At 37.4% G+C, this 16,752-nt stretch overlaps 1 protein-coding gene across 2 annotated transcripts in view; it reads right to left on the reverse strand.

The window, feature by feature from the left end:
* The window catches only part of ITPR2 (inositol 1,4,5-trisphosphate receptor type 2), a 508,028-nt gene that overhangs the window by 347,585 nt on the left and 143,691 nt on the right, over window positions 1–16,752 (reverse strand). For both annotated transcript variants that reach the window (XM_012457176.2, XM_064377368.1), the window contains exons 11-13: window positions 8,788–8,939; window positions 4,832–4,931; window positions 4,139–4,299 (exon numbers count right to left, since the gene is read on the reverse strand). In XM_012457176.2, the coding sequence (XP_012312599.2) occupies window positions 4,139–4,299; window positions 4,832–4,931; window positions 8,788–8,939 (413 nt within the window). The remainder of the gene's footprint in view (window positions 1–4,138; window positions 4,300–4,831; window positions 4,932–8,787; window positions 8,940–16,752) is intronic.

Consider the following 16,752-nt stretch of genomic DNA (forward strand, 5'->3'; position numbering starts at 1 on the left):
AAACTACTGAAATAAGATTAAAAAATAAAATAAATGTTTTAAGTTAAAAAAAAGTTTCATTGTCTTAAAAAAAGGAATAAAATTTATCAGTAAAAACAAAAGGTAGTACGTCATGATTTATATCGATACATTTATGGTTTTGTATTTATCAAATTAAAATAAAATGTTACAAATGAAGAGAATAAACATAGAACTATGGTTTTAGACAACTACTACAAGAAGACGGGAGGGAGAATGTCAGGGCAAAACCAAAGCATGCTGAGACACTTTTCTTTCACGGAAAGGAGAAAAAATATTAGTAACTTCAAGTTTATCAGGAAGAATATACAGTAAAAATGTATGCTAAGAATTCAAGGGTAATTGTTAATGAATGAAAATATGACCTAAAGCTTCTAAAAATCAGTAGAGGAAATGGTAAAATGGGGGGAGGGAAATATAAACTTCATTAATCTAGCAGAAAGAAAGAAAGAAGTAAAAGGAAATGAAAACAAGCTACACTAAAGCAAGAAAAACAAAAATAAAAAGGCATTCAAATAAATTTATCAAATACAAAGTCATTAAATGAATGCAAATGAAAATAGACTATCAGCCAGGCAGGCATGGTGGCTCACGCCTATAATTCCAGCACTTTGGGAGGCCAAGAAAAGTAGATTGCTTAACCTCAGGAGTTTGAGATTAGCCTGGGCAACATGGCGAAACCCTGTCTCTAGAAAAATCCAAAAAATTAGCTGGGTGTGGTGGCACGTGCCTGTGTTCCCAGCTACTTGGGAGTCTGAGGTGGGAGGATCATCTGAGCTCAGGAGGTTGAGGCTGCAGTGAGCCATGATCATACCACTGTACTCCAGCCTAGGCAACAGAGCAAGACCCTGTCTCAAAAAAATAAATAAATAAATAAATAAAATAGACTATCAGGTTAGATTTTTATAATTAACCTTCTGCTGCTCATAAGAGACACAACTAAAAATGATCAGGAAATCTGAACTCTGAAAAGATGTAGATAAAGAGACATCAGGCAAATATTAAACAAAAAGTTGCTGGTGTCAGGATAGTCATATCTGGCAAATAAAATTTAAGAGAAAATGATATTGCTCAGGAAACAGCATCAGAACGACATCTGACCTGGTGATCACATGGTGGATGACCCTTAGTCTAGATCCTGAGCTCCTATCATGGGGAATGAGAACCATCCCTCAAGAAGGTAAGTTTCACAGAGACATGGAATGGTCTGTGGCCTTCACTGCCACATTAGCACCACATATACCCATGCTGCATGGCCAAGTACCTGGCACATACCAGGAGTTCAGCAAAACTGAATTAATCACATCTCTGAACTCTCATTTCTTGAGAGAAACCCCTGTATTTTGTGTACCCTCAGAGGTAAATATAGTGCAGAAATGCTGGTCAAGAACTGCCTGTGTCACTTCCTCAAGTTCTGGATGCAGTTAGCATCCCTCCATCTTCCATCCTCCCTCCCTGACAACATGTTCCCAGTATTCTCTATTTTGTGGGTGCAACTATGTAGAATAAGATTAGAAAATTCCACTGAAAAATGTCTAAGGTTTGAGGATCCTGAAGCTGTACACAGGAGCTGTACCTCCAGGGTTCACGTTCATTCCTGAGATAAGAAAGAAGGGAAGAGAGAGAAAGAGAGAGAGAGAGAGAAAGATTCAAACAACACAGGCTTTCTGAGACAGATAATAATCACTTCATTTTCCATAGAGGGAAAAACGTCAGAGTTGTCAGTTATTTTCAGAAATAATTTTATATTCAATTCCAAAACTGAAAAAATCATATAAACGCATTCAACTCTGCTAATAAGCTCTCCCTTGCTGACAGGTAGCTTTGAATGAATTTTGATGGGAGGTAGCTTTTCTAAAATTACTAAATTAAGATCAATAATTGTACCTTCATATTTCTTAGGCAAAGCCTTCTCTTTGCTATTAATATGATGTTTTTCACTCCAAAACAGTAGGGAAAGAAGCAAAGGAAATAAAAATGCATGCTCTCTAATCAGTCCTAGTCCACTACTTTCCTTAGAATCATCTTGAGAGGTTAGGATAATCTCCATCAGTGACTGAAGAAGAGTGACTTGCACAGGATTCCAGCCACTGATGGTGGAGAACCCATAATCTGAATTTTTATCTGTCCTTTTCTTCAAGGAATACCTTAATGCTTAGAAAGTGAGACTTTTTAAGTGAAGCCAAGCAAATTTCTGTGCATATGTAAGAGTGTCAGAAACAAAGAAATAGATTCATCAAAAAGAAAAGTTAGATCAATAACAGGCAAATAAAAATTCCTAACTGCACATCAGAATCCTTTTCCTGCCATAATTTAGCTTTGATATTTAATTGTCTATAGCCCAAAAAAGTGGGGCAGTTGTTCCTGCTTCTGGCCTTTATTCATTTCTCCTAACGGGATTGGAGATATGACTGAATACACAATAGTTGTTTTGAAATGCAAGTTTGCCAGGGAAAAAATCAAGATAAGAACAGAGAGGAAGCTGAGAAACAGCTATTCCATTTGTTTGCATATTTAGGATTTTTTTTAATTGACAAGGATGAAGAGAAGCAAACTTAGATTTTTTGTTTTTTGTATTGTAAGATGTATATCTAAAACATTCTAAAACATATAGGTTTAGCTAAGGACTACTGATAAAGTGAATCCCATGAAGCCATCACCCAGAGCAGGAAATGGAACCCTGCAGGAGCCTTTCAGACCTTCAGGGAGCTTAATTCCCCCCTCCCCTCTAAGAGGAAACACCATCCTGATTTTTGTCATAATGACTTCCTTGCATTTCTTTATGGTTCTTCTAATTGCTTAACCACCCCCAAAGAAATGAAGTTTGTTTTTGCTTGTTTTTGAATGTTACACATAGTATTGCAGTGAATGTATTTGTTGTGTCTAGTTTTCACCCAATCCATTTGTTAAATTTAGCCATGCCATTGCACATTGATGTACTTCATTTATCTTCATCACAAAACTGTATTCCATTGTATGAAAATAACAAAATTTTCATCCTCTATTCAACTGGTGATGGACATTTGGATGGTTTTTCATTTGGGGTTATTTCAAACAAAGCTGAACATTCTTGAACATGTGTCCTGGTACACATGTGGAGGAGAGTCTTTTGGACAGATGTTTGAGAATGTTCAGCCTAGGAGTGGAATTGGCTGAGTTACAGAGTGTTTGCTTCTTTAATTTTTCTAGTTACTGCCTAACTATTTTCCAAGGTACATATATGAATTATCATCTCATCAGCTGTGTATGAGAGCTCCAATGTCTGAATGCCTGGGAAATTGGCAAATAGCTTTTTCTTGTTTAAATTAAAAGGCATGTAGTAGATCATGAACAGAGGAAATGCAGAGGATGCTTGTGCTTGGGAATACTGGAAAGCATATGGACTTTAAACCATACATGATTGAAACCTCCACTTAGTATTAACTATGCAGCCTTACCTTGTTTACTTACCCTCCACAATTTTCCTTTATGTAAAACAGGAATACCTATTTCAAGGCTATTTGAAGGATTAGATAAAATATATTTACAGTGCCCAACCTAGTAACTGACACAAAGTAGGCATGCAATAATCACTAGCTGTCATTATCATTCTATTTCTCACTTATTTCCAAAACCAGAGCTTAAGAATCAAGGATCCAGTTTCTCCGAACAAGCTATGAGAACAGAGAGCTACACCCTATAGACTTTTTCTGGTTTTACATATGTTTGTTTTGTGGTACCAGAGCTGAGACATGGTCTTGAATAAATAAGATCAGAGAAATACAAAACTTCCTTTAGGTCCTTTGGAACTCTAAATCCAAATATCAAACCACGCACAGCAAAAAGTATTGCAAATCTCTCACAAAGGATTTTTTAAAATATGACCAGAAGGTAACTGAAAACAACTATTTTCATGCAAAGCTAAAATGGGATGAGTAAACGTTCCACCAGATTTAAATTAGACAAATTTAATTCACTCACCATGATCAAGAGGAATCAAGTTCCCATGTCTTTCAGAAACAAGTGTGCTATCAAGAATGTTCTAAATATTTCCCTAGAGTCATTCATTCACTTCAGGTTTACTATAAGCATTGACAACTGACTCTTGATTATTTAAGAGCCATTTTAAAAAGTGACTCACCTCCTTTCATTCTGAGTAATCGTACCGTTTTCTAGCTTTTTAACTGTGGTCGCTAGTACTTTGTTGGCATCATTGGCAAAGTCTAAGTCTCGAACTTCAGACAGTGGGACAGACACGATGGCGAATGCTTCTTTATCTTCTTTGGTTTGGCAGGTTCCAATCTGAAATGTGTTTTTCCATTAAGATTAGTTTTATAACTAAATATACAATATTCTTCAAGGACTAACACATCTAGTACTGTTTAAGAGTACTAGATATCTATCAAGAATAGATAATCCAAACACAGTATCTCCCATGTGCATCATCCACTACGAAAGGCTGTAGGGACACAGAGATTTCCTGTGCCCACTTCCTGCCCTGTTCCCAAAGCCCCACTAGAAACCTCTCTCTTTCACACTTGCTCTCTGCCTCAGTTTCAACAGAGTAAAGAAAAGGCACTCCGGATTCTACTCCTCCATCCACATGCTGCTACCATTCTTTTTGGTGTCTCTGCATCAGCCTTCTGAATCACAGCTTTGCTGTAGCCAACCCATTTAGATCAGCTACCTAAGCAACTGGCGGACACACACGCTTGATGAAATTAATTAATATTGGTGAAGATGAAGTGTAACAAACATGCCACACAGCATTCCTACCCTAATCCTATTTGCATGGCATTTGGTTGAAAATTAAACCATCTTCAGTGATATTTACCTTTAACATAACAGGCCTCTCTTCATCTGTGTCTATGGGGATACTAGTACTGGTTACCCATGTGTTGGTGCATAAATGCCTTAACCGAACATATGAGTTCCTAAAATGAAAACAATATAAAAAAACAAATTATAAAAAAATTAGCACATTTACATATTGACATCTTTAACAGTTTCATATATGATATGAACATAAATATATATTAACTAGTAATTGACTCAAGATCCCTTTGCTTTAAGGGGAAATTCTGAATTATAGACTATTCCAAAGCATGCAGCATTATTACTAAGCCAGTAATAATTATTACTAACCAGTTCTCAAAGTATGGTCCCTATACCAGTGGCATCAGCATCACCTGGGAACTTGATAGAAATGCAAATTCTGAGACTTCATTCCCGTCTACTGAATCAAAAACTTTGGGAGTGGGGCCCAACAATGAGTAGTTTAATAGGTTCTCCAGGCAGTTCTGATGCATGCTAAACTAAGAACATTGATCAAATAACCAACTCAGTTAATACGGCTGGCAGACAATAGTCCTCTGTGTAGCTTAATTATCTGCATGTGAAACTGTTAATATACAGTCTATCCTCATTATTTGTGGCTTCCGTACTTGTGAATTCTCCAGCTCACTAAAATTTATTTGTAGCCCCAAAATCAATATTCATGGAGCTTTTGTGGTCATTCCAGGACAAACACAGAGTGGTAAAAATTTAAATGGCCCAGTAGGCACATTTCTAAGCTGAAGTGGAACAAGGCGATGCTCTGCCTTGTTGTCTCAGCAATCATGCTATAAACAAGTGTTCTTTTTGTGGTCTGTTTAGTGCCATGTTTTTCACATTTCTGGGCTTTTTGTTGGTGATTTTGATGTTTAAGATGGCCCCCAAGTGAGGTGTAGAAGTGCTGTCTAGTGTTCCTAAGCACAAGAAGGCTGTGATGTGCTTTACAAAGAAAATACTTGTGTTAGATAAACTTCGTTCATGCATGAGTTATAATGCTGTTGACCACAAGGTCAATGTTAATGAATCAACAATGTTTATTAAATAAGGTATATTTAAGGAGAAACACACATAAAACAAGGCTATGTATTGGTCAACAAAACTGTTGTGAGCAGAAGCTCACAGGAACCTAACTCTATAGTTCCCCTAGGAACAATGGTTCAGTATTTGCTAATTCCATGTACCATGAATTTTAAAAATTGATTAGATATGAACTGTGAGAGAGTGTGTAAGAAAGGACGCCTAGAACTTCATCCTACTCAAATATTACCATTTTTAGTAAATCTTTTATAATCTTTTTTTTAAACAAATATGTGTATAGTGTCTATTAAAAGAAGAGCATTAAGTACTCTGCCTTCAAGTTGCTTAGAGATCAGTATAAAAATAAGGCATAACTACGTCTTACAACATAAGATAAAAAGCATTAGGGCCAAGAAAAGAAACCAAATGAAATGCCAAGGGCCTCGAGGAAAGAGATTCACTCAACAACCTGGTTCTTCTCCTTTATAAAAGTAGATAAAACACAAACTGAGCTTCAAATGTCTAAAATAGCAGTCCTCCAATCTTTGTTCAAATAACCAGAAATTCTGAAATGCCTCTATTTTATCACTTAGCACCTTCTGCATTGAATTACACAGGAGATGTCATTTGTATTCAATTGTTATCAGGTGTGATTTGGTACAGAATAAAGTTTAAGCAGCATTGGACTATAGAGTTTAAAGTTTGAGAAACACTGGACTCCACAGTGGAATCACTTGGGTAATGAATGCTTTAAAAAGAGTAAAGCCTGCATCCCATCTGTGAGACTCTAATTTCATCGGTCTCAATGTGGCTAGGGCATGGTGAGGTGTCAACACTGCCCAGATGATTCTAATTTACAGTCAACTTGAGAAGCACTGTTCTAACTCAGCCTTTAGTTCCTGATCTGTAAGGGTTACTGCCAGGATTCAATAAGACAATATACATTAAGAACTTGACACAGGACTTAGCACATACAAAGTGCTCAAGAGTTATATTACAATAGTAGTTATTATTAAGCATTAATTAGTGTTGGCTTTAATACAATTAATGACAGACGAATCCATGTTAATACAAAATACTGCACTATATTGAATAGAGCTTCCACAGTTCTGAAAAGTAATACATTAATGCTTCCATATAAAGGGAGGCTTGGGGGCCCTCATTGTGGTTCTAAGCTCTTTATAGTAAGACCCTTTTATCACTTTCTGAAGCAAACTCTCTTCATTAGAGTTCAAGAGGGACTCCCTTTTTGCTGACTTAAACCTAAAATAAGTAAAGTCATAGTAAGGTTTGATTAAGATCCCAGTGCTTGGAGGAAAAAGCCAGAGACCTGGGTCAGGTGAAACCAGAGAGGACTGATGGAACAAAAAAGAGATAGACTCACATAAGGTATGAAATTCAGCAACATTTCTCATGAATGAGAACAGACATAAAACACCCTGGGAAGCTCTACCAGCAATGTTTCTCAGTGGCGTTATTACAGTAACTTTTTACCCTCCCTGGAGGAAACCCACACAATGTCTGCCTTTTTGTACAAGTGCCTTCAGCTTCACCACTGCCATCTGTCAAGGCCAAGCACAATACTGCTCCATCAAGTCCAATTTAGAACCATCCCACTAACCCTACTAATATGGAAAAGACTCCTCTCGATGCATCTAGAGAGTACATCATAGCCTTATGGTTGAAAGATGGACAGCTGTAGACAAAAAAAATGAAATAATAAATAATAAACTAAATTAAAAACTAAATAATAAACTAAAAATAATCAATTTCAGGATGGGCCTGTTGGCTCATGCCCATAATCTCAGCACTTTGAGAAGCTGAGGTGAGTGGATCCCTTGAGCCCAGGAGTTCAAGATCAGCTTGGGCAATATGGCAAAATTTTATCTCTACAGAAATATACAAAAGTTAGCAGGGCATGGTGGTGTGTGCTTATAGTCCCAGCTATTCAGGAAGCTGAGGTGGGAGGATCACCTGAATGCCAGAGGTAGAGGATGCAGCAAGCCATGATTGTGCCACTGCACTATACCCTAGGCAACAGAGTGAGATTCCGTCTCCAAAAAGATAAATAAATAAATGAAAAGTAAAATAAAATAGTCAAATTCAAGCAAAAGAATGAAGGACGCTGTCTTACCTTAAGTTCTGGCAACCTCATTTCCAATCCCATACCCCCTCACTCACTTTTGTCTAACTACTCTGGCCTTCTCACTGGTCCTTAAAAACACGCAGCAAATTTCAAGATTTTTCATTTTGTGTTCCTGCTGCTTGAAATGTTCCTCCCAGAAAGAGAGGACTTGATCCCTTAATTCATGCAGATCATCCTCCAAAAGTCCTAACTCAGAGAGGCCACAGTTGAACACTCCCACCTAATGGAACTCTCCATACCCTCCATTTTTCCTTCAAAGCACTTTTATTACCTAACTTTACATTAATATTTTATGTGTATTGTTTTGTTTACTGCCTGTCTCCCCCATTTAAATGTGAGAATATAACTAGTTTGTTCACTGTTGTCTTCCCAATGCCAAGGGCAATGCCTGGAACATAACAGATGTTCAATAGATATTTGTTGACTGAACGATTACATAAATGAACAAATGAATAAATGAAATGGGAAATCTGAACTAATAAAAATAAATGATAAATATGTAAGTAGAAATGCTTTTATATTGTTTTTCATTTTAGTAACCAAAGGCCATACAAGTAATAAGAATAAATGATTCTTATAAATTTTTCAGAATTTCTTTGCTCCTGCATATTTTAATTATTTATATGAATAAAACAAACTATGTTAACCTTCTTATAGAAGAGGAAAAATGTTTTACACATTTTATCTTTATTTATGCCTGCTCCCTTGATATCATAAAAATATATTATTCTCATTCCTCATCTACTAATTATTCAAAGAAACCTTCTAACCACATACATAATTTTTTTTTTTACCTTGGAACCAGGCAGTCAGCTCTCTGAAGAGTTGTGGCATCTAGTTCAAAAAGGGATGCAATGTCATTGCCATGTGGGACTGAAACCAAAGTATACATGATCTTCTCCCCTGCCTGGCGTTTTTTCTTTGAAGTTGGAAGGTCTCCGTCTCTCTGTTGAGGAAGTACAAGGTTATTTACTTTTATCAGGTTTCTTGCTAAACTTTCCAGTTAATCAGATGATAAGGTTTAAATGTGCAGGTTATTCCTTCCTTGGATTGGAGAGATGTCTATTTCACATCATCCAGAAACACTAGCTCTAGCCCGACAGCCGTTGAGGTAATTACTGTCAACAGTGATAAGTGGCACACTCCTGGAGTGGGTGGCTTGATCTGCCCACATCATTAAGGCACTAACAGTAACAATAGTTATGGACCCTTTCCACATTCACTTAAACCTATTTACAAAGTAGTAATTTTGACGATTCTGCAGTTAAAACAAATGCAGAGAAGAACCCGTGTGTTGAATCATCTAGATTTCTTAAGTTAAAGGAAGCATGGCAGTGTGCAGGAGTTTATACCTAACTCCCCATACATAATAATACTTGGAAAGGAGCAGAATCAACAGCAACATTCCCATTCACCACCAGCTTGCTCCACTAGATTCAAGAACATATTATAATTGTATACGAAATAAAATAAAAGGAGATCTCCACACACAGAAGCCTTCATAATGATATGAAACTTAGTCAATGCTTCCAGCACACCCTACCATTTTAAGCAGACACCAACAGGAGATTAATGAATATGTGTTTTTACTTGAACTTCCCAAGTCTCTGTACCCCATGGAAGAACTGGTTGCAAGAGAAACCAGAGAGGATCCAATATAAGCTTTGTAGTTGGTAAATAAATATAGTGACATACAGATTTATTAAAATAGGTGAAATTTGAAAATGAGAGAGGAAGAGAGAAAGAGAGACAGACACACTGTCACTGCACCATCACAGGAAGGCAAATGAAACTGAGGGAAGGAAGGGATGCTCAAAAGGCAAATGCAAGCAGCCATGGACAAGTGTTTCTTTAATGGCTGCTCTGACAACAAGATATTACCCTTGATCATCCCAGAACATTCCCCTGGAGTCCCTACCCCCTCCCAGATATTGTCAGTATCATTTTACTTGGATCAAAAAACCTTGCAGTTTCATTTCTGGCCTCTTATGTAAATGGTGCACAAATTGGTAGCACCATTGAAACGGGAATGGGCAGAGGGGATTGCCAGGATTCCCAAATAGGAGCAGGATTTTATCTGCTAAATCCCTCACAGCCTAGCAGCACCTGGTAGCTCTTGTATCTTTGATTTCTGTCTTCCACAGAGACCAAAATTCAGAGTTAAATGAAAGCAAGGGTTCAGCAAACTCTCCACAAAGGGTCACCCTCATAACACGAGTTTCTTATTAGTAAATATAAACTTTTTTATTGACTAGAAAAGGGCATATTTAGCTTACTATACATCATAAGGGAGTATGGACATATAGAGAGGAAGAAAATGCAGAAACAACAAATAATACTTCTGATTTTGTTTTTTTTTATGAGACAAGGTCTCACTCTGTCACCCAGGCTGAAGTGCAGCAGCACAAGCAAGGCTCATTGTAGTCTCGCTCTCCAGGGCTCAAGAGGTCCTCCCACCTCAGCCTCCCAAGTAGCTGGGACTACAGACATGTGCCACCATACTGGCTAATTTTTACAATTTTTGTACTAATTGGACCTCATTATGTTGTTGAGGCTGGTCTGGAACTCTTGAACTCAAACAATCTTCCCTCCTTGGCCTCGCAAAGTGCTGAGATTACAGGCATGAGGCACTGCACCTGGCTGATACTTCTGAATGTACACAAAGCTGCTCACAATACCTAAGCCATTCCTTTGTTTGGTCTCAGTAATCTCACAACAAAAATTTGAGAGAGAGAAAGATAAGTATTATAATTTCCATTGAGCAAAGAGATGAGTGCAGTTACCTAAAAGAGATGAAAGATGAGGGAAGGGGAAGAAGAAAGGAGAAGAAGAAAGAGAAACAGAGGAAGAAGGAGAAAAAGGGAAAAGAGGGAGAGAAGGAAGGAGAGGAGGTGGGGAGAAAGGATGGAGAATGAGAGGGGAGCAGTGAATAGTGGTAGTGAACGCTCAGCCCCAAATTCAACTACCAGGGCCTGAATCCAAGCCAATCCAAGCCAGAGGCCAGGTTTGGGGCCCTTAAATACTGTAGGAGTCACTTCTCTAAGAGTCAATAATAACTCATGGCTAAGACACTCCCTCAAGTCTTCTGAAAAAATTATCTTGGGTCATGCGACCCACTTTCACAGTGATTTGCATGAAAGATGAGGAAGTCTAAGAATTGGAGACAAAATTTATGAGGAGCAAAATCACCCTCTCGTCCCTCAAGAACAAAGTCTAAATGTCTTTAAATAACCCAATAATGAGAGTAGTCTGTCCAGACAAATGAGTTCAAAGGGATGGCTGGCACAGTGGCCTTACTGGTTTAGGATCATGGAATCTCTTCCCAAATAAATCTCTCTAGTAGTAGTCAGCAGCTAGCCTCTAGTGGTAATTGGCAGCTACTCAAGTGAAATCTATTAAAATTTATTCCCTGGGTTTTAATTAGTCTCTTTAGAACTTTAGACAGCACTTTTTTTTTTTTTAGTTCATTACAACTTCTTAAGAATTTCACCAATAGCCTATACAGTACAAGTTCAAAAAAGTAAACATGTTAAGGTAAGCAGACATAGACAGCACTTTTACAGTTTTATTTCCTGCATTTCAATTCCCACAATGGGTTGTGAGCAAAAATCCTTTGAGAGAGAGAGAGAGAGAGAGAGAGAGAGCGAGAGAGGAGAGCACTAGTTTGAACGGAAAGGCAGGAACAGGGGAAGGAGAAGAAAAGGGAAGTGAGTGTGGTACACTAGAAGAAAAACAGGAGTATGCAAGAAAAATGGCCTATGGTCCAGAGTCACTGCAGATACTTTTTATTGGCAGGGAAAAAAATGATGTCCAAAAATATGTGTAGCTTACTAAGGCGTGAGTGCTATAAGTTAGGTATTATTAACCTATTTTATAGATGAGAAAACTGAGTCTAGGGGCCAAGTTTGCATAGTTCTCATGCACTGGAGCTGAATAGCAAATCCAGCTCTAGCTGACTCCATAGTCCTAACCCCTTAACTGTTATGCTACAGGAAGAGCTTGATAATCAAGAAGGCACCCAGAAAACCATCAACTAACAACCTGGGGAAGATAAACATAACTAATTGTACATGTTTGCCTTTTTTGCTCTACTTCTGTGACTGCCTGTTGCTGGATTTATTTTTTTTAAAACAAAAGAAAACAAGATGCCAAGAAAAGTCCAGGACCAGATGACTTCATAGCTGAATCCTACCAAACATTCAAAGAACTAACACCAATCCTTCTTAAACTCTTCCAAAAAAAAAATAGAAGTAGAGAAGATACTGCCAAAATCATTTTATGAGGCCATCATTACCCTAATACCAAAGCCAGACAAAGCCACCACAAGAAAAAAATCTATAGGCCAATATCTCTGATTAACATATATGTAAAAATTCTCATCAAAATACCAGCAAGCCAAATTCAACAACAGGTTAAAAAATGTATACACCATGACTAAGTGGGATTTATATGTAGGATGCAAGGTTGGTTTAAACATATGCAAAACTACCAATGTGATATACCACATTAACAGAACAAAACATAAAAACCACATGATCATCTCAATCAATGCAGAGAAAGCACTTGACAAAGTTCAACATCCTTTTATGATAAAAACTCTCAACAAATAGGTGTAGAAGGAAATTTCTTCAACACGATAAAGATCGTTTATGAAAGCCCATAGCTGATATCATAGTCAACAGAGAAAAGCTGAATCCTTTTCTTCCAAGACTTAGTCCAAGGCAAGACTGCCCACTCTCACCATTTCTATTTAACATAGTATTGGAATTATTAGCAAGAGCACACAGACAACAAAAAGAAATAAAAATTAGGAAAGAAGAAGTAAAATTATCCCTGTTTCAAGTGACATGATCTTATATGTAGGAACCCTAAAGACTCCACTAAAAACTATTAGAACTAATCAATGAATTTAGTGAAGTTGCAGGATACAAAATCCACATACAAAAATCAGTCACATTTCTTTTAACCAATAAGAATCTATCTGAAAAGATATCAAGAAAACAATTCAATTTATAATAGCATCAAAGAAAATAAAATATTTAGGAACAAATTTACCAAGGAAGTGAAAGACCTATACTCTGAAAACCATAAAACACAGAGAAAAGAAATTGAAGAAGATGCAAATCAATAGAAAGATATCTTATGTTTACAGATTGAAAGAATTATTATTATTAAAATGTCCCTACTACCTAAAGCAATATGCAGATTCAATGCAATCCCTAAAAAATTCCAATGGCATTTTCTACTGGAAATAGAAAAACAATACTAAAATTTGTATGGATCCACCAAAGATCCAGAGTATTCAAAACAATCTTGAAAAAGAAAGTTGAAGGAATCATACGTCCTGATTTCAAATTACATTACAAAACAACATTAATCGAAACAGTATGGTACTGGCATAAAAACAGTTACATAAACCAATGGAATAGAATACAAAGCCCAAAAATAGACCCAAGCATACAGCCACTAAGAAGACACAATGGGAAAGGATAGTCTCTTCAATAAATAGTGCCAGGAAAACAAGACATCCACATGCAAAAAAATGAAACTGAACCCTTATCTTACACCATACACAAATATCAACTCAAAAGATCTGAACATAAGATCTGAAACCAAAAATCTCCTAGAAGAAAACACAGAAGAAAAGCTTCTTCATATTGATATTGGCAAGGATTTTTTGGCTATCTCACCAAAAGTACAGGGATGGCACTACATCATACTAAAAAGCTTCTGCAAAGGAAACAATCAACAAAATGAAAAGGCAGCCAATGAATTAAAAAATGCATTTGCAAACTATACAAGCTAGATAAAAGTTTAGTATACAAAATATATAAGGAATTCACAAAACTCGGCTAAGAAACAAATAACTCAATTAAAAAATGGGCCAAGGACCTAAATAGACATTTCTCAAAAGAAGACATGCAAATAGCTAACGGGTATATGAAAAGGTGCCCAACAGCACTAATTATCAAGGAAATGCAAATAAAAACCACAATGGCATGTCACTTCACACCTGTTAAGAATGGCTATTATCAAAAAGACAAGAGATAACAAGTGATGGGGAAAGTGTGAAGAAAAGGAAATCCTTGTATGTTGTTGGTGGGACTGTAGATTGGCACAGCCATAGTGGAAAACAATATGGAAGTTCCTAAAGAAATTAAAAATAGCACTACTATATGCCCTAGCAGTACCTCTTCTGGGCATATTCCCAATAGAAATGAAATACCACCTCATAAGGAAATATGCACTCCCATACTCACTGCAGCATTATTCACAATAGCCAAGACATGGAGAAAACCTTGGTATCCATCAACAGATGAATAGATAAAGAAATTTGTGATATATATAATATACATTTATATACAATGTAATATGATTCATCCTTGTAAAAGGAGATCCTACCATTTGCAACGACATGGATGAAACTAGAAAACATTATGCTAAGTAAAATAAGCCATACACAGAAATAAAAAAAGCACATGCTCCCACTTATGTGTGGAATCTAAACAACAACAACAACAAAAAAAAAAGGAAAAATAAAACGAAACATAATACATAGAAAAAAAGAGAACAGAATAGAATGATGATAACTTAGGAGCGGGGGAATGGGGAAATAGAGGTCACAGTGTGCAAAGTCGTATCTATAAAATGAATAAGGCTAGAGATCTAATGCATGCCATGCAGAGTATAGTTAATAATCGTATAGCATATACCGGAAATTTGCTAAGAGGGTATTTTAAGTACTTTTGACATAAAAATAAAAAGTAACTATGGCCAGTTGTGGTGGCTCATGCCTGTAATCCCAGCTCTTTGGGAGGCCACAGCAAGCCGATTGCCTGAGCTCAGGAGTTTGAGACAAGCCTGGGCAACATGGTGAAACCCTATTTCTACTAAAATATGAAAGAAATTAGCTGGGTGTGGCAGCATGCGCCTGTAATCCCAGCTACTCTGGAGGCTGAGGCAGAATTGCTTGAACCCTGGAGGTGGAGGTTGCAGTGAGCCAAGATCGCACCACCACACTCCAGCCTGGGCAACAGAGCGAGAGAATCTCTAAAAAAAAAAAAAAAAAAAAAAAAACGGGTTACTATGTGAGGTGATGAATATGTTAATTTGCTTGACTAGAGTAACATTTTACTACATGAAACATCATGTTATATACCTTAAATACATACAATTTTAAAATGAAAAAGAGGCCAGGCACAGTGGCTCATGCCTATAATGCTAGTGTTTTGGGAGGCTGAGGCAGGAGGATCACCTGAGCTCAGGTGTTCAAGACCAGCCTGGGCAACATGGCAAAACCCATCTCTACAAAAAATACAAAAGTAGTTAGGCATGGTGGCGCACACCACCATGGTCTCAGCTATTCAGGAGGCTGTGGTGGGAGGATTACCTGAGCCCAGGAGGTCGAGGCTGCAGTAATCCAAGATCGTGTCACTGCACTCCAGCCTGGGAGACAGAGCAAAACTCTGTCTCAAAAAGACAAAAAAAAAAAGGAGAAAAGAAAAAAGGAAAAAAGAGAGGGAGGGAGGCAGGTGTCGAGGAGAGAGTAGGACGGGAAGGAGGAGGGAGGGATGGAGAGCTGAGCAAACTCAAAAGTGTGTTTCATGTAGCTCAACATGAAAATCTAGGTGTTATAATAAGATATGGATGGCAAAGACGCAGTTTTCCCCAAAGCCTCTGAAATCTGGTAGTGACACTAAAGTCACACTGCTGTCCGACTACAAACAGCTGAGGCAAGAAAGCCTGAACAAGGTCTACGCAATCCTCTTTGACAGGGCCCAGTAGAAGACCATGTGCAAGTAGGAATTCCATCTCAAGGTTAAAAACTGTAGTGACATCTGATACTGAAGAGGACAATGATTATGAAGAAGACGGCATACAAAGGAAAGGAAGGAGGAGGTTTAGAAGAGAAAGTGATAATTCCAAAAGAAAGCAAAGGATGTTTCTTTTTAATGATATTCTCAGTATCATGAAAACTTGGGGAGAAATAGACCAGGAGAATTACAGATACAAAGAAATATTGTAAAAGAGCTTTTTTCCCCTGGATTTTGCAAGAGTATTGCAGCCAAAAGAAAGAGCCACAAGCACACTGTGTTAATACATGTGAGAGAAGATTGCCTCAGAATATAGGGACACAGAAATTATGAACGAGATCAGTCAGTTATACAAATAATCCAAAGGATTTTTGTGACTATTATCGGCCATGAGATTTGGGCACAAGTGGTTTAAGTGGGATATTGGGAAGGCACAATTAAACTATGATATTAACTAAGGAAGATAAAATGTTATCTGTCATATTGAATCATGTTTGAATAAAGGCTTTATTAACAGAAGATCAGCACATAACCCAAATAAATGAAGAATCAAACAGTTTCTCTCACCATTGCCTAGTGTAGATGCAATAAATGGCTTGCCAGTCTTCTTGGAAGCATAGCATAACCTTAAAAGGAGTATGTGTCATCTAATTTCCTGAGTCTCCTGTAACCCAATATTCTAATTTAGCTTTTAATACATATTCTCCTTCAAGGAAAATGCACCAACTGACCCAAATAGATTTAGATCTATTTGGCAATTGAAAGTTGGCACATTGTGGTTTATACATCAGTCTTTTGTGAGTTTATTCAGCAGGAGTCAATCCTCCTGCAATTACTCCCCTTTTAAAATGCCAACGAAATAAATTTTCTAGACTCACGAGGAGAGATCAGACCCAGGTTCCTAGAGATTGCCTTCTTACCCTACCCTACTTGGCAATGTCTCCC

Source organism: Aotus nancymaae, unplaced genomic scaffold, assembly GCF_030222135.1.
Source record: "Aotus nancymaae isolate 86718 unplaced genomic scaffold, 86718_ANA_hifiasm-v0.15.2.pri h1tg000016l, whole genome shotgun sequence".
NCBI classification, from domain to species: Eukaryota; Metazoa; Chordata; class Mammalia; order Primates; family Aotidae; genus Aotus; species Aotus nancymaae.